At 36.2% G+C, this 26,701-nt stretch overlaps 1 protein-coding gene across 6 annotated transcripts in view; it reads left to right on the top strand.

Annotated features, from left to right (window-relative positions):
* The window catches only part of LOC100744875, a 183,714-nt gene that overhangs the window by 126,497 nt on the left and 30,516 nt on the right, over window positions 1–26,701 (top strand). For 5 of the 6 annotated variants that reach the window (XM_033322397.1, XM_033322414.1, XM_033322395.1 and 2 more), the window contains one exon: window positions 456–712. In XM_033322397.1, coding sequence (XP_033178288.1) covers window positions 456–712 — 257 coding nt within the window. Of the gene's footprint in view, window positions 1–455; window positions 713–25,607; window positions 26,418–26,701 lie in introns of those variants that run through there. The other variant, XM_012389518.3, reaches the window with a different exon arrangement.

The following is a 26,701-nucleotide window of genomic DNA, read 5'->3' as shown; positions in this document are numbered from 1 at the left end:
TCGTCGATGACAAATTTTACGTAATCAACACACTCTTCGTGGTGCGCGTGAAATCGCAAGACAACTTTCTAGTCATGGACTATCGAGTCATGGACCGTGCAACATAGTACACTAGCAAAGAAAAGAAAGTTCGTAAAATCAGACGTATAAAAGTATACTGTAATTTTACAAAATGGACTTATATTTAACAAAAACCATGGAGAAATATAAATGAGTATCATAAAATAGAATAGAATAGATGTTACGAGTATGATGGAAAATTGTTAGTACATATATATATAATTGTACATTATTCTCATAGCCAATTATAGTAAGCGATATTTCTTAATGCAATATTTAGCATATATTTCACATATAAGAAGTTTTTATCATCGTCGAAATCACTTTCGTGAATCGTTATAATTACTCCATTAACTGTGTACCAAATTTAGCCGAAAATTCTATCTGATCAACAGACGAGACTGCAGCGCAACGAGCTCCTGCCTCCCAAGAAGCAGCTCGATTGACAGTGTGGCAGAATGGAGCATTGCCGGAGGGGTGGGAACTGTCAGTGCCAGCAATGCTGTCAACGCGGGAAGCAGCTATGGGCTTTTCGCTGATCAACCACCACCAAGAAGGAGTCCCAGCCCCCTGTTAGGTTCAAGAAGTGACAGACTCAGCCTCGTCTCACCGAACATCGGCAGGAGGGTGAAAGGTCACCGGGCAGTGTTAGGTGAGTGTCATACTTTTGCCACTGGTTCGGCGTTTCTTTCCCTTTTCTTTTTTTTTTTTGTTTTTTCTTTTTTTTCTTTTTTTTCTTTTTTGTTACTGAACCAAATCGAACATGAAATTGATCTATCACGTCTGGATATTGAAAGAGGTGGGATCGAAGTTCCATTTCTACCCTTTGAAGATTTATTCTAGGAGAATGGTGTTTCTTAGCGAGGATCTTTCCATAAATTTCGTCGCGACAAGCATGGAGTACATTGTCGATAAATATTACGAAATGTATTGGTAAAAAGGATTTTGTTCTCTTTCTCTGTTTTCCTTCCAGAAAATAGCGAACGCTATTCTGTGGAGATCTTACGCTTTTAGGTTTCTTCCCTTTGATTGATAGCTGGATTATATTCTATCATATTTTACTTCCACGTAGGTACATGTTAATTGCCACTTATATGGAGGCGCGTGGGAAATTCGAAATTCCATTTTCAAGATTCATTACAGTAGAGTGGTATTTCTACGTGAGAATCTTCCCATAAATTTTCAAATGCGAAGCGTGGGACGTAGAAGGTGGAAGTAGACATAAGTAGTCCATAAATATTACCAAACGTATCGGTGAACAAGAATTGTGTTTCTCTTCCTACTTCTCCGTCTCTTTATCCATACAAGAAAATTATGCAATCGGTGAAAGGTTATTCTTTAGATATTTTATAATTTTATCCTGCGCGCAGGGCTTTCGAAGAGACTCTTTTTCGTTTGATCGATAACTTGATTGCTTTTAATTACATTTCTACGACCACGTACATGTTAATTGCCGTTTAAATCGCAGCGCTGAATGATCGAATCGTTGATCCGTTGCTACATGCACTTTGATATCCGACGTCAGCGTGAAACGTCAATTGGGAAGATAGAACGTCGTAGCTAACAACGTTAGTTGAAAAGTTCGAATGCCTTTCGCATTATAGTTCCAGAGAAGTTACGTAGTAAGTTATATTCTTCGTTGATTGTTCGAGAAGTTCGATTAACTTGCTCAATTATTTCAATTAGTCGAGCTCTGGCGACATCTAATTAGTAGACGGCGGCAAATATTTTAATGGAAATAGCAAACTATGAAATTGATCGCTCGATTACTTCTTGCTATCATTGTTATTTAATGGAAGTTTAAGAACAATATTTCCATTGTTCCACGGTAATTAAAATCAACAATTGTAAATGAAAACACAAAAGAGAAATTAATTCCATATAGCGCAATTTTCTCTTTTTAATTAAATATATATTTTTGCCATAGCTTTGAATATTTTTAAATTATGTAAATTTACAAAGAGCGCAGCAAATGTTGTTACATTCGTATAAAATCTATGTAATCAACTATCCTTCGTCAGTATCACATCCTTATGCAGTGTCTTGGTTAATTATCCTATTCCTCTATTATATTTTTCATGAGAAATATTATTTACGTGTATTTTTATATTCTCAAACAATTTTTAGAATATTCCTTTAGATGTAGACGTTAGTGAAAAGTGAATGAACTTATATCTCGATCGATACTTTCTTCTAGCCACCGAATAACGCAAAAGTCAGGAAATCGTTTATTCGTAGAAGATCCGTACAAGCGTTGGAAATACGTTTGCGAGCAACTGCAAGATCACAAGGGCTTAAGAAACAATCGGCGATGCAATAATTGTACAGCTTCTGATATTTGTACTTACATGTTGGTCAAGCAGAGCGTGGTTATGACAGTTCAATTTTACTATAGTTTCACAGACGACTTCGTCCTCGAGGAGCAATTTCGCGATGAGTAGTTTCCCGCCGCTGGGAAATGCCGCTAGTTCGAAACGAAACTGCAGAAACGCCAGGCTATTATTTCGTTTCGTGAATTTCGCATCGACGCTCCACTTGTTCCTACTTCGCCTAATCGTCTCGAGTGCACTAATGAATGCATTTATTACGACGAACGTGAAAGTTAAATTTCGCCCGGCTCACTTTGGCTGCGACAAGTTTTCCAAAAAAAGCAATTTATCTTGTTTAAACGAACGAGAAGACCAGTTCGATGTCGTTCCTACAAAAGAAACCATTTACGTGAATCTACATGAGCATTTCGAAAATTTCTTTTAAATCTTTGGAAACATAATTGAAAAATGTTCCACTGAATATTGTTTAATCAAGAAAATACTGTGGCTTGTCTTACTACAGGAGGAAAGATACGATGTATACTACTACATTGTAAATTACATACCTTAAAGATAGATTAAGACACATTACAGCAGTGATCTCTTACGAGTTTTGGAGGTGAAAAGTCCGAAGGAAGGAAAAATTCGTAGGTTTCAAAAGAGTGGTGATCTAAAGGATTAACGTCTCAGGAGAATAAAAAGAATCCATAAAAACTACTTATCCAAAGATTAGGTGGATAATACTGGTAAATAGCCAAGTTACAAATTCGACCGGTCACTTATAAAATCTACAGCCACTATTTTATTTATTTTATCACCAAGCATCTGAAAAAGAAAGAAAATATACAAGAAAATAGAAGGAAATTTATTAACAACGCAATTATCCAAAATAGCTCCGCTACTATACTACGACGGTATATACATATCTAAATAACTAAGTATCATAATCAACTCTTCCGACCACGATATCTATAGTTCTACACATTGTACAACAATAATTTTTATACCACGTCGCTTATCAATATCCTTCTAATCGTCGCAACTTTCTCATCCATCGTAACCGGAGACCAACATTAGATACGCCCCTGAACCTCGTCTCGTCTCGACCAATCGTTAGGCCCGTTTAGTAGCAACTCGAGGATGTGTGAAGAAGAAACCGGTTATCCCCACCACTGGTGGCAAGAAGGGAGCAACGCTCCCACTAAGAAAGGTGCACGAGCCTCGTGAATTTCGTGACATCCGGGGGGCCTTTCACGTGTTCTCGGCTATTGTGGCACGTAACACGAGATTCCGACGTTAGTGCGCGCCTCCGACTACCTGGCTAGCGTTTAACCTGCGAGGTTCTTTACTAAACGACTTGGAACCTGTGATCGCCTCCACTCGAGTCGCTTTTGTGAATTTTCTGCACGGCACGTGACACACGACTTCTAACAAGTGTAACGGTGTACGATTATCGTCGGGATTCTAACTGGACATCGGGCATGTAAACAATAAAGTGAAAGTGAAGGAAGCGTATTCATGTTGGTGTTTAAACGTAGTATAGAAGTTGATGATCCGAATAATCTTCTAGAGAGTTGAATTGAGTGATACCGAATACTCGAGGATATGTTGTGAATATTAAAGGTACATTTGAGAATTAATAGCTTCGTTTGGAAAAGGGAACATCGTCCAGCTCTTTGTTTTAGATCGTAATTAGAATTTGGGTGACTCCTTTTGAGACTGTTCGAGTTGAGTTCGAAGAAGAGGACTTTGTTTTAAACTTTCAGTAGAATTTGAGAAACATCTTTCCGGGCCGTTTGACTTAACTATTCAATTTGGAGGAGAAGATACCGATCGAGGTTCTTTCACTAAAATTTTAGAAGCTTCCTTCGAGACTGTTGATTGTTCGACTTTGCTTTCCGATTAATAGTAAGAAATTGCTTGCGAAACAACAATCTGTGATAGATTCAGTGTTCATTTCATTTATACAAAAGAATGTTTGGCGTTATGTTTCCGGTAGTTTATGATAAATGCAGACCACAGGAGTCTTCGCCGGACGATGTGGCATACCTGAATGGTCAGCCATCGTCTCGGCCAATCGTCTTTCACGCTTTGTTTACGTCCTCGTGCCTGGCCACGCGGTTGGCTACTCTGAGTCGCTTGTCTAAAGAGGCTCTCAGTCCACGATTGTTCGAGTGGTCGGTTGTTTCTCCGTGAAAATCCAAGAAATATCTTAACGACAGTGATTCATCGACTACATCGTGTCATCGATAATCAGGTCTTATAGGTTAGAGTTAAGTAATTACAATAAAGTTCACAAGTTCTTTGGTTGAACTTGGTCTAAATTTAAAGCGGCGTTACCCATGGTGCAGTGCGTGGTGTCGAAATCTCGAAAAATGCGAAGAAAATATCGCATTTCTTGGATAACTTCGAACTATCTGAAAACATGTTTTTGTTAGAGAACTTACCGAGAATGGTGAAGAATAATGGGACAACAGTAGAGTTAGTAGGAAGCATCCGATTGAACGTCCATCCTCTGACCAGGACTTTCTGGTAATTCGAGCGACCTTTGGTAACGTGATCGCTTTTAGAAAACACGATAGTTCCTTACAACGACACGAGGAACCAGACTTCGCGGTCGTGTAACCTGCACGCTGTCGAGAGTTAGTAAGTCGACACTTTACACCTTACTTCAGTTTCGCGCACTTATCACCGGTTAAAACGCCGCCACCGCGTCTTTCATGTCCACGAGAGCAATTTTCGTTTTCATAAAGATTAGAATACTCTTTCGTAAAATCTGTATTCTTTCTGAAATCGTATATCTATACATACATCTCATTTAACCTAAAATGAAAAGTTCCAAGATTCTGGCGTTTCGTGATTCGATATATCGAGCGTATCATTTTAAGCACGACTTTCGATAAAGGACTATTAGAATTCGTCTCGTTTAACCTAGAATAAAAAGAAGATGTAGGATTCTGATGTTTTGTGATTGTGATATAGCAATTGAAAAATTTACTATAATTCGTGATAAAGGATTTGAAATTCCTTTGAGACTTTGTCATCTCGTCTAACCTAAGAGTTTTGTGATGCGATATATCGAGTATAGAATTTGAATCACGACCTTCGGAACGGACTATTGGGACTCCTTCAAATGGAAAGAAGATACAAGATTCTAACGCTTTGTGATTCAATATTTGAATAAAATATTATTATGATAACATGTGATAAGGGATATTAAATTCCTTTGGAACCTCCTCGTCTCATCTAACCTAAGATTTTTGTGATTTGAAATATTGAGTGAGAAATTTTTATTATAATTTGTGATAAATTTTAGATTCCTTTGGGATTAATAAAATCTATATTCTTTCTTAAATCCTATATATGTATACATGAGCTTAATTTCACCTAAAACAGAAAGAAGATCCAAGATTCTAACGTTCTGTGATTCAACGTATCGAGTGAATAATTTTCACTTCAACTTTTAATAAAGGATTCCAAATTGCTTCGGGACTCGTCTCGTTTCACTTAACCTAAAACAAGTAAGAGCTCCAAGATTCTAACCCTTTGTGATTCGATATACCCAGTGAAAGATGTTCGTTTCAGCATTCGATAAACGACTCCAAATTGCATTGGGATTGAATTGAATTGAAGTTAGATGATCAGAAGGTGCAAAGGATCGGAATAGCCATTAAGCTAATTACGTCAGCACGGTCTGATGGACTGGCGTGGGAAGTCAGTCGTGCTAATGTTGTCATAGCTTCCAGAGGACATATATGTATGAAGCTCTAAAAGGAACGCTGTAAAATTCTCTAGAACGTGTAATAAATAAGTGGTGAATATTAAGAAGAAGGCGTTGGCTGTGTGCGGAGGGTGATCATTTCTTTAAGTTTACATCCGTGAAATAAAGTGGCGTGCCAGGATGCGGTCGAAGAAAAAACAATATCGTTTCGCGAGATATCGAGAGCGTCCCCTGGACAGAGACGCGACGAAAATGAACAGAGCAAAGCTTTGAGGGACACACGGTGCAAAAGGTGGAGGACCTTGCCGCATCCCGCAGTGAGAAGAGCAAACCGGTTTCTGCATTTGGTGCAACGACGCGTCCGCCTCGTTTTACCCGGCGAGAGTTTTCGGCAAGAAATTTTCACGTAACCCGTGCTACCGTTACTTTTCTAATTCCCTCTCGTTGGAAACTGTCACGTCTGGCTTTCACTCTTCATGGAAACGTGTCGTAGCCGTGGCTGGATGAAAACTTAGGGTATGTTTCTCTCCATTTCTTTCTTTCCACCATTTCTTTTTTTCAAGGACAACACAGGTGCATCTCTATCTATCGTTTTTTAAAGGTTATGCTATTTCCAGCTTTCTTCAGTAGCTATGATTTCATGATTTTTGTGAAATTAATGTTGGAAACACCAATTACTATTCCCCTTTTCTATTTTTATTGAAAGTGAATATGTGTTTTGTTGTACGTATTTTAACTAGAAGAAGATTCTGTAGAAAATGAATGTGATGGATTAAAATACAATGGAGGTGTCTGCCATTGTTGGAAAAAGCGAATACGATACAAATATTATTATGATGAAGTATTTTACTGAGTAATAATAACTTTATATAAGTTCATGTATATTCATATTTTTATAAATAAGATAATGGGATTTGAGCAGAAATTTACTTCAGCTAGTAGATGTTGTGTATTTATGAAAAATACATGAAAATTAACATAACACAACAAAATATACAAAATAGAACATTATATATTTATATAAGGTTATTAATGAGAACAATAAAACCTTGTAATATTTGGTGCATAATAAAAACCTAGATTTAATTATGTTGATAAAAATACGAATTTGCATAGACATTCGCAATTTAATTAAACGAGGTGTACATATTATACTTTGCATATTTTATATATTTTTCCATGTAGTAAGCTTTTAAATTCCATAAATACATAAAAATTCACGGTTGACCTATCATCTACAATTCTAGATGTTCCATTTTCGTGACATTAGTTTAAAAAAAACCAGTTTCTGGTTATAGAAGTCGAAGAAAGCGATCCACTGTACGAATCGAGTGAAAGTACGCGATGGATCGAATACAAATTGCTATTTCGACGTTATTAATCGAATATGAATTATGAATATTAATAAAGTCCCGCAAAAGTGCGGTCGATACGACAAACGTTTCTTCTTCCTCGCGCGAGAGATAGCGCAATCAGAGCATGCGAAATAAAAATATTTGACGTGGAACAGAAAGATGAAACTTTATTTTTGCACCAACGTCGCTCTGGGCAACGATTAGGGTTCAAATTGAGATTCAAAGGATGATATCCACGGAATCTTTTCACTTTCTCATTCTTCTTCTTTCGCCACTATGTTCTAAATCATACTGACGTTGGTGTATCTTCCTCCGTGTGTTCTAGAGTATTTTCATTTTATTCCATTCTTCGATCACTAATCCACCAAAAACTGATAGTAGAACGCTGGTATTGGGGACAATGGAGTGATTCGAACGTCCATTGTATCGTATCGCATGGCATAACGCGGCAATTATTATACGTTCAATTAAAAAACGTAATCGTAAAGTGGCATCGTAGCAAACAGAGAATTTTATACGAAAGCTAGAATGTTATTTCGTTCTTCTGTTATTAATCCATCAAAAGCTAATTGTAAAACGTTCGTACTGGAAACAATGCGATCGTGGAAACGTGTATTGTAACGTATTGCGCTATACACTGCAACGATTATTATACTTTTAATTGGAAAACTCAATCGTAAGCATCGTAGCAAACAGGGAATTTTATACGAAAGCAACAACTTGTATTTTTATGAGGATGAAATTCCAACATCGTTTGCTTCAAACGTATCCTCTTTCAACACGTTAAATGAATTCTCCGAGAAACCTAAAAACGCGCAAAGACGAAAAGGCTTCAAAAGAATCTCTGCTGCTTCGATATCGAAAAATGCTTTGGAAGCTTATATTTATTTCTTGTTCACTGTGTCGACGGAATTAAAGAAGATCGATCGATGTAATACGAATCAAAGTGATTTTCTTTAGAGAATCGCGGATGTGGAAAAAACACGAAGGCGTAACAGCTTCTGTCCGTTAAAACGTCCAAGTGTTACTGTAAATGCGTTATCTCCCGTACCGGAAGCGGACATGCTGTACCGTACAGAATCTTATTTTCTGTGCACGCGATCATGTGTGGGAGTGTGGGAATGGGTTCTCGTTCGGCGAATACGCGAGAAACGAAAAGAGATCAGGGTCAGTCTGTTCGTTGAAGTATACGACGCGAAACGGCCAGCGGAAATCTACTCTTTTATTGACCGCTCGAACAATTTTTCATTTCTAAACGTTTGTCCCGAGTGCCTATTTCCTTGATTCTTTACGTACGCTATGCTGATTGAAAGGAAATTTCATGGAATTTGCGTACGAATAAAAATTCATAAATGTCTGTCTCCTTAACAATGTAAATGAGAAACAATAAAGTAAAATCAAAGATTCTTCCTGTTGAAACATAATTTTTGGTTCCGAAAGACTTCGCCGAAAACGAGCACTAGAGTTTACTGTGCATAAGGGGAATTTCATAAACGGCTGTAAGCTTCTTTTCGAAATACAACTTTTGTCTGTGAGAAGCTACGCTGCAAAGTATTGTCATATGAGAAGACGATCTTCTCCTTTTATTATTTCGTTAAGCGTGGAATTACGATTAGGGGAAGAAGATTGATAATAGAACTATGAGAGAACGATTGATTCATAGTTTCTCGTAGAAACTTCCTTGCTTCACATTACGTTTTTGGTGAATTTAAATGATCGTTTACAGAGTACGAAGTTCTGCGCTGTTTCCTCATGCAGTGAATATTTGCATCCTCGTGCATCTTCCATTTTAATTTCTCTGATATAAATCACGATAATAAGTAGCTTCAGTCTTCAATTCGTCAAGTTCTGTCGTCGTAAGCAGATGCAATTTCTGATAAAGAAAAAACAAATATTAATTCTACGAGTATCGTGGCGTATAAACTACGACAAAGAACACAATTCGCAATATTCCCGTATTTCTCTAATTTCCTGCGTCTCGCACAGTTTTCCTTCTCGCGATATTCATCAAGAGTTTTGCCTCTGCCTGTTACAATTAACGAGATATACCTAGAAAGATAAATAAACAGCAGCGAACTTCTGTTGATGCGGGCCGATGCTATCTGTTCGCATGAAATTTTCAGTAGTACAATACGCCGCGTAACAAACTTCGATCCATTACTTAATTTGAAATTCCGGATAAAACGTGGTGCACGTTTCCCCTCGTTGAGGAACAAAAACAGATCCAAGCGTGAAGTGCACATCGTTTGCAAAAACACGATTGCTTTCTTGATAGTCACATGACACTGCGATAAAAACGTGCAGCAACTGACGCGTTATCTCGGCAATTGTGGCCTGGTGCCTGCGGAACAATCACGAGGCGATTTCTACGCAACGATTTTACGACTGCAACCGAGAGAATATTCCCGGAGAATACGGTTTGCTTTCCTCTTTATGTGTATACACAGTTTACAGTTTGGCATATATAGCGTGGCATCGTGAGTCGTGATATATTTCCACATCGATAGATTCACGCTGCAGTGATCCGTCATCTTTAACGATAGTTAACACGAAGCTATTTCTACCAAAATCAGTGAAAATGACTGGTCTTTAAAGAATACGTATTAATAGAATATTTTTATATTTATTGATTTATTACTTTCTTGCAGAAGGAATTGCTATGTAGTACATTTTTGGTATTATTAATTCATCTGGGACGATGATCCCTAAACGAGGGTTGACACATTTATAAAATTGTAGAACCGGCCATTTTTACTGGTGTGGTATTGCTAGTATTAGCATCTAGCGATCGATCCGGAATTTTCCTGGTAACTGATAGCATCATATCGAATGATACGCAGTAAAAATTTTGAAAACGTGTGGGAGGTTGTGCAAAACGAGAAAACTGGATAAACAGATTGCAGGATCCTTTTACACTTTGACAAGTACCAGTCATTTTGACTGGTATTGGTATAAGTAGCCTTGATACAAAATTATTTTCAGTTTGAATACGTAAAAAACAAAATAAAATTCATTTTATCATTCTTTTAATTATTGTTGCGAAAGTCATTACATCACTGTGGAAAAAAATATAACACGAAATAGGAATTTTAAAATAAAATTGTAATATCACCAATTTGACTGGTGTGGTAGTTCTAGTGTTAAGTTTCCAGGCACACACATCGTAGAATCCTAGAATACCGTAGGAATTTCGTGGACGTGTTTTGTTTTGAAGATATCTTGCAACCCAATGTTTCGTCTTACCGAGCTCTCTTTTTTTATCACCGAGATCTCTCTTTTAACGTTCATGCTGCGAGTCCTTTTTTTCCCTCACAATGCCCCACCGTTGGAAGTTGCCTCTTCTTGCGTGACACTTGCAGTTACCCGAATTTCTGTCTCACTGTGCCTCGATCTTCCTCTTTTTTGCCGCAGTTGTCTTTTTTTAGCTTTGTGTGGCTTTCTCCTCGCAATTGAAATTTCTGCTTTTTACGTCTCTGCATTAGCCTTTTAATTGATGCGATCTTCCTCGGAAAGGTCACGTTTTCTTCCAGGGTCAACATGTTCACTGTCACGCTGGTCGTTCTGCGTTACGAAATATTTAACAAACACCGAAATAAGATAAATTTCGTGAACTAAGAAATTGCGAACAACGTGAACGATTTGGATGACATCGTGGGGAAGAAAATAAGCAAACGCGATAGAATATTCTGCGATAATTAAATGTTTCGCTGTACTATATTTCATTATATCGTGGCTGCCAGGACAAAGTATACGAAATTCGCATGGCAGTTTACGTGCTACGAAACCTGCCTCCGTGTTGGAAAGACTAAGCAGACTGTTGGCTGAAATTGTTCTAGTTAGGTAGAAATTAATTATTAGCGGTGACACGGTAGAATATATCCTAGGAGGTTATTGTCAAAGGAAAGTCCCTGCGGTGATAAATTATTCCTCGCTAATAATACGAGCAGGACATTGTACGCGGAAGTGAAATCCCCAGAAACGTCCACGTCAGTCCGCTGTTCACCAGCGACAATTTTGGAGAAAGTGACCAGTAACAGCCATTGACTGGCCACGGGCTGGAGTCTGTCCACGTCTGATAACGAGTCGTAGTTGATAGTTTTGAAATAGTTTTGGACATTTTAATAATCGTAGAAGAATCGAGAGGATAGGAATTGAACTCGAGTGTCGTTTATCTTTTCGCGAGTCTTTCTTCTTTTTCTCCTTATCCGTTTAAGTACGAGTACGTTTTCTTCGTTTCCAGCCAAATGGAAGAAGAATAGACAGAAAGAAAAAGAACGCGCAAATGGGAAAAGTAAAGTACAGCGGTACTTAAAGGGTTCAATAAAATATATTTATTACGATATCGAGGTATATAAGTTGCAGTATGTTATTGCAAACTTTACTTCATTTTACCTGTAATTAATACTCAGTCGTTCAATGTTTATGGCGCTTTAAAGCGTCTCCCAAGAAATTTTGTGTCAGAAGAGTAAAATTGGGAACCTCGTACATTAGGAAACTAAGATTTTAAATTCCGTACATCATCTGAATCTCTCCGGTTCGTAACCGTATCCGCGGTGGCCTAATTGCGGTACAACGATGGGATATCACGCGGGTAAATGGTTCGATTTATTATTTATGGATCCTGAGGAAACCCGATTGCGTACTCTCTCCCCGTAATCTTTTATCTCCTGTACGATGCAAATTTTGCATCAAATTACCCGCGTACGTTGGTAGTTTGAAACTATCCGTTACGAGAACATTACTGTTCACCCTTCTTCCTGTCACAGACTTGAAGAAAAACAGTCCGGAAAAGGGCGGCACCTGTATTACAGGTATCGACATACCGGGTGCTCGAAAAATAAATATTTCACCCTATATTTTTTGCGCTACTATTTTATTTAATTTTAGTAGGATCTCTTTTTTAAATGTATTCAGTAACGTAAATTTCACCCTATATTTTTTGGCGCTACTATTTTATTTAATTTTAGTAGGATCTCTTTTTTAAATGTATTCAGTAAAGTAAATTTCACCCTATATTTTTTGGCGCTACTATTTTATTTAATTTCAGTAGGATTTCTTTTTTAAATTTATTATGTACAGTAACGTAAATATGTAACAGAATACAGGAAGTTTGAGGCTTCCTGGAAAATAATAAAGAATGATCTTTGAAGAGTGATTTCTTCTATTTAATTAGAAATAGAATTAATACGACATATAATAAGATATATTACAGTACAGAATACAGAGAGATTTAATTTAATTGAGAATATAGAAGAAAATAAATTACATACTAACTTTGGTGCGTCATGAAGTGCGCAATAAAATATTCAGAATATTGGAGGTCCATTAAGAATTTGTAAAAACGATATTCATCATATTTGAATTACAAATTTTAAAAAGGAATTGCAAACTAATTTCTCCCATTAATATTACTAATTTCGCTTTACGACCGAGTTTCTATCTCATTCATAGCCCCATTAGATAATTTGTTACACCGAAAACCACCCTCTGACAGATTTTACCACGAATATTCGTATTTGAGGATAAATTCTGTTTTCATGTAATTCCATGTTTGCTGCCTCGTTTACAGAAATTCCGATTGGTCCTGGCTTTCCGCGAACGATCTAACTTCAACGACGGATAAAGGAAAGCTCGATATCGACACGCATGAATTTCAATATCTTTCGTACCAACAATTTTTCCTCATATTACTAACAATCACCTATACTATGATTTATATTATACCGAACCATTGCTATTATTAGATACAAATCCATTTCGTAAAATTATCCTATTTTTCCGTATTTCTTATTTTACAAACTTTCTTCTGTTCGCCATTGTACTATCGGAAAACTTGGAAATTCCCGATCGTTGCAGACTCGAAGTTTCGAAAAAAAAGAAAAAAGAAGAATAAAGAGAAACACTGGAATAGCTGACGTAGATAAGTAGCAGGTACACCATAGAGACCTTACGCGTGTTTATTCGTGATAGCCAAAACGAATGATCATCGTAGATCCTTCTATCCCTGATCGTACAGCTCCCAAAGGATGCTGGAAGTTTTTAACAACTTTCGACTGTTGTTATCTCTAAGATAAACTGAAGACCGGGTAAGTTCGTTGGAAGGTTGGAAATTTTTCCCAGATCACCCTGTAGATGGTGAACCGAAAAGCAGGTGGCCTTGAGGCTTCGCTCTTTTATTCGCTTTTCGACGATCATCCAATTTGTTTGTCAGCCTAGTAGCGTAGATTATCTACGAGTTCGCTAATTTCTGTTCGTCTTTTCATCAACTTCGCCACGGAGAAAATTCTACGACTTTTATAACCTGGAATCTTCGTTATCGGGATAAGTTGGATTCCGCTTAATCCCATAAATCTTTGCTGGATCAACGCCAGAGCTACCCGAGTCGTCAAACTGATGGATTTCGGGTTTTCTTCTTTTTTTTTTTTTGTAATTATTGCAAACATACGGATATTTTTGTCGAAATATTAAGATAAATTAGATAAGTATTTAGATAAATTAGTATAGATAAATTTATTTTGATTACTGTCATTTGGATTATATTAATTTACCGATAGTTTTAGCGTTAATTTTAAGCTAATCTCGAGTAGCTTTAGGATTGTTATAGTTGTACGATCTACTTTCATAGAATATCTTTAACGTTATAACGTAGATCGAGGACGATAGAATTATTTCTTGAATTAATTCAAGAACATTCAATGAGAATTTTCTCCGTTATTTTTGCAAGTAGGTAGCTTTGGATATTTCCGCATATCTTTAATGGGTCTGTAGTAGTTGAAATATTCATTAGTTCGTATAACATTTTCCAAGTCGAATAATTTTATATATTTTACGAGTAAAGCAACGTCGCTGGTAATACAATTATTTATTGAACTCGTTCCAGAATCTTCAATGAGAATTTTACGGCTGGAATATTCAATATTTCGTGTAACATTCTGGGAATTAAATATTTTCGGATATTTTACAATTAAAGTAAATCCACGTTGATGAAACTGTTCGTGGAATTAACTCTGCTGCTTCTAATGACAATTTTACCCAATATTTTTCCAGTTGCATAATTTTACACATCCCAAAGAGGAAACAAAATTTCATCGACAATTTGACGAGACACGTGTATTGTACGATTTTTCTTCCGCTCTTTTCGTATTTCCAATAAGGTGTACGGCCCTGAGCCTAACGAAATTCGAACTCACCTGCCCCGATGTCATGCCCAGATGCCCAACAGTACTATGCATCTGTTGCAAGCCTTCCTTTCAGTCGGTGTCCTTCCCTGCTGTCGTAAGGACCTATCTTCCGGTGCAGTACCCGCGTTACTCTTTTCACGACCAAGGTCCAGTCGATAGCCCCGAGAGATCTTCTTCTCAGTGATTTCAACGAGCGTGAACTTGGAAAAGTCATAGCTGCACGGTGAAATCGCAAGTAGAAAGTGAACGTTGAATTAACACCGAAGATCATGAGGAATTGAAATATCGGAGAAACTTGAAATACAGAAAGGACAAAGGATATATTGTAAATTGGTAGGTGAGTGAAAGTATTAGAAATTTCTCTCTTCTCGATTGATATCATAGACAAATTGCTTTGAATGTTATGTAATTTTGGAATATTACGTGGGACTGGAATTATATCAGTAATTAAATTATCAATTGGATTTGATTAAATAGTTAGAATTAAAGCTAATAAGATATTACATGGAATTTTAGATCGTCACTTGTACATTTAGAACATTTGAATTGTGTGAATAGTATTATATAGAGTGGTCGTAAATTACGTAGCTTTAGGGTACTTTTAGAGCGATATGCTTCTGTGTGTATAACACAGAATGAATCAAATTTCCGAATTAATAAAATGAATCAATGAAATGACCAGCAATCACTATCGGTAGATAGTGAACTTTTATGCATTTGTGAGAAATTTACAAATACTTGGTATAATACTGGTAAAATACTTCAGCAGGTGAAACAATTTTCTACTTAACTTTCTACTTTCCTAATTGTATCTTCAAACCTCTGAATTTGCATGAAAATTCGCCGTGTAATTTTCAATAATAATAAAGGAAATAAAATTTGTTAAATCACGAGTCGTCAGTTTCGAATTCGTAAAATTGTCAAATTGCAAAAATGAAAAAAACGAAGTCTATAATCTATAAATAGAAAATTTACTAATATTACAAGACGGTATTGATGTAAAAAATTGATGCGTTAAATTCATGAAGCCCTTCGATGGTTGGAGAAGGAACGAACGTTAAACAAATAAAGTGTAAAAGAATGACGGGGATATTTGTGAGATATGGACATGGAATGTCATAAGAGGAGAACGACAGCGGAGAATTCTGTCCGTGAAGGACCTTATTGTGCCGAGTATAGCGTAGCATGATAATAACCACATAATGTGCGTGAATCAAGACTGCAGTCGCATGAAGATGCATTACGTGGCTCTTCGCTGCGTCATTGCGAAGGTGATATATTCTTCGAAATGTTCATTATCAATCGATAATTTACATTTTGATGGAGAAATAATTGTTCCATATTATTTCCAATAGAAAACCGCTAGCGAAGTGGCGAAATTTTTAACATAAAATTGAACAATGTGATCTGTTACGATTCTTTCATATTTTTCTAATGTCAGCCGAATGAATTTTTTAAAGACACGAGATTGCGTGGAAATAATATCTAAAATCACATTTACACGAGCCATTATGCATACGTATAAACGATTCTATCATATTTTTCTAAGCCGGAGAAATATTTTTAACAATCGAAATCCTTTCAAATTTAGGTAAAAGGTGATGCATATTAATCGTCGTAGCTTTCAAGGGATAGAAATTTTTCGACAATAGAAAATAGAAAACCTTGGGGGACGATTCTGTCGGAACATCTGATACAAGATTTCAGCAAGAGACGATCGATAAAAATTCCATCATATGGTTCGAAACCGAAGAAACTTCTTAGCTTTTTAGAAAGATATCAGTGTAACGCGAAGAACGCATATACGAATTATTAATCTGGTCTTTCGTGTTTAATCCACGTGCAATCGTTTCTGCGCTCGTATGTTTCGTTAATATTACAGCTAGCTACGTTAGACCATAAAAGACATACTAATATCGATATCGTAAATCTTGCCGCACCGTTAGCGAAATCTTGCAGCGCAGAAACGATTAGACAGGGCTTAAGCGCGAAAGCCTCGATTAACAATTCCAATAATCCGGGCGGCTTCAAAATCACAGTATTCTGAAAAGTGTCGCTTTTAGCCAGATTATCGTACAAAATATTACACAACACAGCAATTGTCCTGACTCGTTTTAACGATGAAATTTTCAAAGAGGAAGGAGAGAAGGTACGTAACAGATACTCGTGCAGGATCGCATGCGCTAAATTCGCTTGATGTACGACGTATTTTGTAATCGACAACTCGGAAACGAATAACCGCAGAAGCTTTATCGACCAGGCCACGTGTGGACACACCTACGTTTAATAACGAATGCAGATCGCTTCTCTGATGCTCGCTGTCATGTAGTTTCTATTGTAGAATCCTCTTGCATCATGGTACTCGTGTTATTATATTTGACAAGATACTTGGTAGACGTTTGCTTGTGTAATACTAACGAGATTGCTTAATAGACAAAGGAAATTTTGAGAGTTACGAATTAGCGGAGCAAACAAAAACGGAGCAATTTCATAGATAAATCTTGTAAATTGTCACTCGTTTTGGTAATAAGGGAAAGGACATCTTACGAGTAAATGTGATAAACAGTAACTCGTTGGAGAAATTTTATGGAGAATTTTTAGAAAATACAACTTGTTGGTGACATAGCGAATGAAACTTTGTAGAAGTAAATTTTGCAAATTCTAACTGGTCGGTGATGAGGCAAAGAAAATCTTGCGAGCAAATTTAGCAAACGACAACTTGGTAGTAAAAGAACGAAAATGTCAGGAATATCTTTGGGGAAGTACGACTTGTTGGTAATAATGGAAACGAAAGTAGCAAGGAATTTGATAAATTACAAGTTAACTGACGATTCAATGAAAAATTGTACAATTGTAAAAAGGAAGTTTAGAATTTGTAACTTATAACTTTTGTCAATTTACCAATGTTATTAGTTACATGATATCTTGACATATCTAGAGCGTTTCTCAAAACATTTTTCTGAAGATTCGGACAAAATGTGCAACCTAAATGCAAATCTTCCAAATCGAAGAATCGATAAATCGTCCACTGGTAGATCTAATTTTTACCTTATGGCAAAACAAAATCGAAAATTCCGATATTGTAACGTAGAGTGATTGCAAAAAGTATTTCAACACCATTGGTATTTGTTAATGTACTAATTACGTTAACTGTTAGGTTATCAACGTGCACTAATTAATCAGGCCCAAGTATTATTGAAAAAATTAATTTATATTTTACGTTATGCCACAAAATTAAACTGTAGAATCCGATAAAAAAACGAAGCTTCTCACTGGAAAATAAAGGCTATGTAATTAATATAAATAAATGCTATCGTTTTAATAAATTAAAAATTACAAGTACTCGTACTCGATAAATGTTACAAATAACGTTACAAGCCGTTGTAAGGATCGGATATAATGAATCTTAAAATTACATATCGCGGCGCTAGTTTATTTTCACGATTGTGCATCGATTGTAAAGGCTGCTTTTGACAGATGAACCAACGTCAATTCAAACAGCAGATCTAATACACGTGTTTCGATAGACGAGCGTGATATGTGACGCATGAAATCGGTGCACACGGAAATATATACGCAGCATACAATCGTCTGATATGCGGTTCGTGGCCTGTAGTGTGTTAACGCACGACGGTTCGATCACGATTTTACGTAAATCTACATCGGCAATATGAATCTAGCGAATTTACGGAAGCGGCGAACGCGAAATCCATTCGAGAGAATAAATCCAATCCCGCCAAGGGAAATGAACAGTCTCTCATTTCCGATTTTTCTCTCACAGAAACTTGTAAAATGTGTTTTACACGCGCCACTGTTTTTATCTCGTCGAAGTTTTGATCCGCGGGGAAACGACCGACTCGTTCATGTTCGTCTCCTTCTTTCCAAGGAAAAAGGGTGCAGCGTTCTTAATTTCGATCATCGATACGTTACGATATTCTTCTTTCATCAAAATATTCATCAAATTTCTCAATTACTAAAAATGCGTATCCTTGCGATTATAGTTGCCTGGCGAAAGTATCCCAACGCGTATAGAAATTCCTTATGAATATGTTACGCGTTACGTAAAACATTTGGAAATTTAACGCTGCAAAGAGACACGGCTATTGAATTGATTATGTTAATGAAACGTATGTACGAATATTACAATGAAATGTACCGTACGAACGAGATTTTTTAATGTTTTGCACAACGCACGAATTATCGCCGTACCGGTGCAGCAATTGAAGCAGTTGCGACAAAGCAGAGGTCAAGGAAGACGGTTGTTTCAAACATTTTATTTAATGGAAAGGGTCATCGAGTAACAATTGGTTTTTATTTAAATGGAAGCCAGTGATCGATAAGTGTGATAGAAATTCCTCGAAGAATTAAATCAAGGAATGTTAATTGTTAATCGTTCTCGTTACGAATAATCGTTATGAATGATTAAAATTTCGTTTGGCTACCGGCAGCCGCTATCGGTGAGGGAAATTTAATTTTCTAATTAGCAGTAGCCGATATAAATGACCGGGAATTTGTTTGATAACCATTATCGACGTGAAAAATATTTTCTAGTTACATTCGGCTATTGTCGATTGTTAGCGACATTATAGATAGAACGGAGTTAAATAAATTGAATAAATATACCGTTTCATATGATAAGAGTAGAGACATAATGCAGAGCTTCGATTCGATAAAAGAAAATTTTAAATCCTTCGAGTCGTGCCGCCATTGACGCCAAACAGCGGTATAATAATTATATAGAGTCTTATGAAATGATTTTAATTTGATTTTAATAAAATGATTTTAAATTGAAGGAAAATGAAAAGAAAAATATATATATATGTACGAACTATGATAATTTCCTGCGCATTTCTATGTTTCAAAATCGTTGTTATATTTTGTGAAAATTATTTGTCTGGAAATGTTAATATTTGGTAAAATTAATTTAAATTAATATTTAACGTAATATTAAGAATTAGGTTTTATGATGATTATAAGCTATAACTTTTCAAGTTTCCTTTACAGCATCGAACCTTAATCATCTACGAGTATCTGCGAATAATTTCACGATTCACTGTATATTCCGTAAAAGTAATTAGAAAATCATAGATTTGCATAAAAAACTTGTTTCACGTGAAATTTTTATTGCCTGTATAATCTTTTTTCTGATGAATATTCTCGTTAAGCGTATCCTTTGATATTTCAGCGAGGCAAGCACTTTACGTGTAGCCTGCGTTATTTCGATAATTCTTTAATTTTCTTCTGTACCGGTAGCTCGTAAGAATATTTCAAAATTCAACCGCACGTTGCATATTTCACGCTGACAATATTAACGCTTCGAGGAGCTTGCCTCTAACTGCATCATGCACAACGCTGGCTATGCCAGTGTAAGTATAAATTGGAATATAAACTACCTTTTGTAGTGCAAAAAATGCATTATCCTCTTCTGTCGTTCATCTTTCTCTCCCTTGCGTATTCTTCGTCGATTTATTTTCACTTTTTCCTTTTATCTCGAGGGAATTCCGTCTTTCTTCCTCGTTTTTTTTCTTCTTTTTTCCTCTTATTTTCGCAGAATTTCTCGGCGACATCTCATTTATCTCTCGACCGCGATATTATCTGTTTAGAATTCGTGAAATAAAGTCGATCTCGTTGGAAAGAAAATTGAGAAAATTTTGGCGCCAATATTAAGATTTGAAATTCTTTTTAACATGACGATTCACAAATTTTCCAATTTTTCACTTTTTTTGGATTAAACGAAGTCCCTTAAAAAAGTCCTTGGAAAAATTTCAGCAAAATAAGATTCGTATAGTAGTTTCCATTTTAGAGGTCCGCCGATGTAGGTGCGTGTCTCGTGACTCAAAGCTACTCACGTACTGTATCACGTTCCGCTATATTTTTCTTTGCTGTACGGTCCGTGTCTTTGATCTATTTCTCGTTGTAACTACTCTAATTGCAACGGTTTCTCTAAATTGGCAGAAACATACTACGAACACGTTTCATCTATAACATTACATGTATGTACAGTTTCCCCTCTGCAACAATATAGAAACATAGAACGTGTATTACGTGGTTTCACTTTTTAATTAACGATCATCTAGCCTTTCTAGTTGTCGGTGTACTTGCAGAGCTTGCATTAATGATGCATTAAAACTTCGCAAGTTCTAATTGCGCCTTATAATTAAAGATACTTTGAAAAATTGCGTTAAATCGATTAAGAAAAGATTGTTAATTAACTCGAAAAATTGCATTAAACGGACTTCAAAAGATCTACCGGGCTTCTACAACCGGCGATCAAAGTTACTTTGAAAAATTGCATTAAATCGATTTTAAAAAGTTGCATTAATCTTTCATAATTTATCATTGAAATTACTTTGAAAAATCGCATTGAATAGACTTTTAAAAATGTGCTAGATTTATAATTAATATTATACCACTCGCAATTAAAAAGTTCATTGGAAAAATTGCACGAAATCAACGTAAAGGAAAAGTTTGCTTTGAGGAAAATCACACAGTGACTATAAAAGGTATTGACATACGTCGTTATTTTCCAGTGAAGCCGTTGTTTTATCACGTTCTTCGTCTCATTTCGATGATGATGAACTTCTGTAGTCGTACAAAACGGTGTGCCAATATTAAGTGTAACTGGTGTATAAAACCGACTTTCTAATTTTGTGAAAATGTGAAAGCAGAAACGAATTTTTAATATTCCACACTATTTCAAGTCAAGTACATAATCCAATTATAATATCTTTATTGCAATGCAATTACAACACCTTTGCTATAATCCAGTTATAACGCTATAATCCTATCGGTCGTATGAGAATTATAAATTACAATACTCTGAAGAAATTATAGAAAATCGAACTCGATCGATGTTGTATATCATTCATCGGTAGTTTAATCGAAGTTTCACGTCGTCTGAGTTCGTCGTATGTTAAAATGCGATCGTAATGATGAATGAAATCGGGTCCGGTGAATTTTTCATTAAAATATCAGAGAAAACAATTTCGGGATTTATCCGCGGTTTTATTGGTCGTCGTTGAGTGATTCTACGGTGTCGTTTGTCTCACATTCGTTTAACGAGTCCTCTTGAGACCTGTCAGTTGGCATACAGCAAGTTCGTTCTTCACCAGACAATTCTCGCTTCTATCGCTACGAATTTATTAAATCCAGTTCTATACGTCCGTCCTCCATCCCCTTATTTTCGTTCGAATACTGAAATACACGTGGAAAATAGTTACCTAGGAAATTAGGCAGTCCGCTTACGCGTGCATTCAGGTCAACTAATTACAGCTTGTCTTACCCACGCTGTGGTTTGTCTTCTTAATGAGAAACTCGAGAGAACAGACCATTACGGCGATCGATTGGGTTTTGTTTTTCTCTTTAATTCGAATTTATTTGCCTCGAACATTTCTTGAAATATTCCCCAATGGGGTCGTGTATTTGCCTATACGCGTAAATATGGAAAATTAATTGTGCGTCAAATTATAATAGATTCGGATTTTCGAGTAATTCTTTGGCTGAAAGGTGGAAAAATGCAATTGGATTTTCGTGTACAGAAATATTTTTCAAGCTTCCCGCATTTTAAGATACGTAGATATGGAAGTTAAGCTCCTATTAAATTAGATTTGGATCTGATCCTCTGTTTGAAAAGTGGAGAAAATGGAATTGCATTGTCGAGTATGAAAATACTTCTCAAGGTTCTTATGTTTGGAAATACAGAGATATTACAAAAGAAAAATGATTGTCCGTTAAATTGCATTTGGACTTTCACGCTATTTTTCATTCAAAAAAGAAGAAAAAAAAAGATGGAAGGTGGAATTGAATTTACAGGTATGAGATTATTTTTTAAAGTTCGCGTATTGAAACGTGGATAAGGTGTTGGATCGTAAATAGAAGTTTGCTTTTTCGATTATAATCAGCACGGAGATTCATTCACGGTTGTACATTCTCTTTCCTGTGAACAAAACCGTGCATTGTTCATGCACCATTCGAAGGAGTGGAAATTAAATTCTCATTGAACAATGCACGCTTTTCCTTGATGAGTTTCACCGAACGAAACTACTAACTACTTTCCCTAATCCTGTGCTTTTCTTTCATAATAGTGTTCATGTCTTTTGTTGTAATCTTGTTCGCTTTGCATTTAAATGGATTAATTCAGCAATAGAAATCCCTTGTAACTACAATTCCAATATAACTCCAGCGTCTTAGAAGCGGATTAGAAATAGCAATACAGATACTGCAACGAGAGATGTATCAGTGTCAATTATATCTTCATTATCTAATCTCCATCTTAATGATCTATATCTATAATTATTTAAATGCATATCAACCTTTGTCGTCAATTAAATTTTTAAAATCTGTTTGACTGAATGTTTGAGCCTGGAGAACGTTCTGTGAGCTAAGTTTTTCCATCGGCGAACATAATTCCTGATAACTAGATAACGAATTTCCCTGGAAATTCATATTTTTTCAGAGTATGATTAATAAAGTAGAAAATTGTTTTACCTACCAAGTATTATAGGGAGCATTATACTTTGGATATTTTCTACATTTTTTTCACATCATGTGCATTCTATGCAATTTTGCATTTTAAAATTTTCACGGATGCATAGAAAACCTCGGTCTACCGACCACCGCTCGTTTTTTCCAATTTCATTCTTTACATAAAAAGGATAAAAGTAAATTTATCATAATTCTATAACAAAATAATAAAAAAAATAAAATTTTCTAAAATATGATAAAGGAATGCGTTTACGTGATCTGTAGAAATCTGTATCTGCATTCCACGTTATGTTTGCATAAATATAAAGCATAACTATTAGCATGCAAGAGTGGCATTTTAAAATGTCTGAGAAATGCAATCGGCTTATGCCACGCGCTCGCCGGAAACGTGCTTCTTTTGTACATATCTGCCTTTGTAGCTACCCTCGTATACCTGTTCGCGACCCAACACTCTGCATAAACTGCACCAGTCACGGTATCATGCTTTTCTGACTCCCTGCTTTTCACAAGTTCACCGGAAAAGTTGCCTGGATTCAAAAAGTTACGTACCCACTGAAAAAAAAAAGAATATATACAAGGTGGTTGGTAAATGGTGGTACAAGGGGAAAGGGGGTGATTCTGCGCGAAAAAAGAAGTCGAAAATATAGAATAACAATTTTTCGTTTGGAGCTCTGTTTTCGAGAAAATCGCCTTTGAATTTTCGCTCGGTACGCGTGCACTTTATCACGTCTCGTTATAATGGATCTCACTGTAGATCGTTGTCTCGATGGAAAAATTAAAAAGAAAATTTTTTATTCTATATTTTCGACTTCTTTTTTCGCGTAAAATCACCCCTTTTCGCTTGTACCACCAGTTACCACCCTGTATATATATGGAAACAATTTGGAGGGGTTGATCATCTCACGAAGATGTATATTTTATTATCCTATCAAGATCAAATGGATTTTGCGATAACTCGCGTGTGTTAGTTTTTAGTTGGTTTTTACATATGTTAAGAGTGGAATTTGAAGTTAGTTATCGGAAATTAAATTTGTTGATACAAAACGTTAGAGATATCTCGCAGAATAAAACACAGGTGTTCGATCAGCTGGGAAAATCTGTCTTCAAATATTGACACGGGCAACATAGCAGGTTCTAGAAATTGAGATTTTTGTTGTAGATGACGCGTCGTTGTTATTTAACAATATGCGTAACACATAAAGACCCGCAGCTTGGCTATTACGCGCCCTTACGTTAATTATATTCACATTAAAATGCAGCCACGTATGACTGTACAACAAAATAATTTTTATTTCTTCGATAGATCCACGTGAAACTTCTACAATATCAACAATGAACATTGTACTTGGTATATTTGCGCTCTATACATTTCTGAATTATTATATTTTCCGTAAATGCGTAACGATCCCTTGGCTTGATATATTAAAAACATACATATTTTCGCAGTACTATAATTAGTATTATACTTTGAATATTCTATACGCAGGATGCAGCCGAATAACCTGCGCAAGCAGGCACAGCGATTCCTTATGAAAAAATAAGAAAGGAATATGGAATGACATTTTTTCATATATCGTTTCGTTTTTTGAGAAAATCGAGTGTAAAAATTTATCGAGTATATCTGAACATGGCTAATTCCGAATTGGACAATAGTAAATAATTGATAGGACAGATACAATTATTCTGTAAAAATAAATCGAAGACGTAGAGTAAAATTATCCCGCAAAACGCTTTGCTTCTGAGAAAAATAAATTTGAAAATTTACCATAAGCGTATACTAGGCCAATTGTTATCTAAACAGGCCCAGACTCTATTTTCTTGAAAATGAAGCCTTAAACGTAAATTTTATTCGCCATCGTTTACTTATTTTCGCTATATATATATATATATACTATATTTAGAATATTTATTATATTATATTTAGAATAAATTACTGACTGATCCTACCCAGTCGGTAATTAACCAAATTCAATTATACCTTGCGAATTTTCAAGCTCGGTTTCCTCGACAACGGAGCGTCGTGCCGCATGAAAAAAATTTCATTATGTATCTTCTTATCTTTTCGTAAGGAAACACGTCGGTAAGGTACCCGCTTATAAATATTATTCGACTGCACTCTATATTTTTGCACGTTTGTATTCGTTCTATGAATTAATGTCGCTTTATATTTCCATGAAAGTATAAAATTCCACAGCCTAATTATTACACGCTCTTATAATAAATACATCCACGTTGAAACGCAGCCATATGCGTATAATCACGTACAACAAACATTTCTATTTCTCCCAAAATTTATCGCAATAATTAAATTTTCATAACGAAAGAAATCGCTCGGATGTCCAAGCTTCATTGATAAAAAGGCAGACTGTAGAAGGGTACGGTCAAAACGAAGTGCTGGAACGATGGGGGCGTCCGGTATGGTGGGGGCTAGACGGCAGCTGTTTGCTCGACCGCCGAGGGTCGCGTTCCATGTGTACCCGCCAGTAATGCCACATCGTTGTCGCCGGCTCTGCAACGAGTATCGTGTGTTTATCCATGAAACTCGTGTCGAGAAACGTTCGTGAAAAATGTGACGTTTAGCCTCCGTGAAAGTGTGTTCGTTAGTGTGTGCCTTGGAATGAATCGGAGAAAACTACGACTGAGAAAAGGAAGAAAATAAAATGGAGAAAACATAACCACCCGGTAACGACAAGAAACATCGAACATGAAGAGGTTGGAGGAAGAAATTGTTGATCAGTGTTGTGAGAACTGGTTACGCGGTCGAGGCACGTTGGTCGACGACTTGTAAGGAGATTGCGAGTTGGCGGTGAAACGTGGTGAATTGAGAAACAGAATGAAAAGTGCGTGGAAGGTGACAGGTTAAGTTTCGAACAGGGGACGCTTGCCTCCAAACGGCACTGCTCGGTCGGTAACGCGCGAGAAATCGATTGTTTGCTTAAAGAGTAAACGTTCAAATAGCATATCGCAGTTTCTTTTATCTATAGTTAAAAAATTAATTGATAACGAGTTACCTTGTATTTATTTTTCAAGAGTTTGACGAATTGAATTTAGTATAAGGTTGTCAAGAAGATACAGGTTATGTAAATTTTTTTACGAACGATAATGGCGACGTAATTGCTAAGCAAACTTGATCGTCACTTAATTAGTCATTTCATAAATGTGGACTGCATAATGTTCATGTACAGGTCGTTAAAGTGAATTAACCTAGTTAGAGAGGTATAAGGTGTCGATCTACAATTGGGATCGTCACCGTGTCACAGAGTGTACACAAATATCACGTGTCGCGAGTGTAACATCCAAAATACAGGTAATCTATTACGCTGACAGGCGTATCTGGTATCGAGACAGTCATTTTTGCCACGACAAGTATTGGAATTTAATATTTATCGTCAGATCAATCGATACGTCAGCCAAATATTTTTTCCTCGTACATATTGTCGCTCGATCTACCTTTTCAATTGGAACGATTAATATATTATCAAATTTTTCTATAAGAAAGAAAATTATTTTTATCGTATTCTTCGTACTTAACCTATTATTATTTGAAACGATTAAAGTAACATCTTAAGAGACTTTTCTAGAAGAAAGAAA

This window comes from Bombus impatiens, unplaced genomic scaffold (assembly GCF_000188095.3).
Source record: "Bombus impatiens unplaced genomic scaffold, BIMP_2.2 scf_0036, whole genome shotgun sequence".
Taxonomy (NCBI): Eukaryota; Metazoa; Arthropoda; class Insecta; order Hymenoptera; family Apidae; genus Bombus; species Bombus impatiens.
The sequence above is the reverse complement of the archived record's forward strand: the minus strand, read 5'-3'. Positions and strand labels throughout refer to the sequence as shown.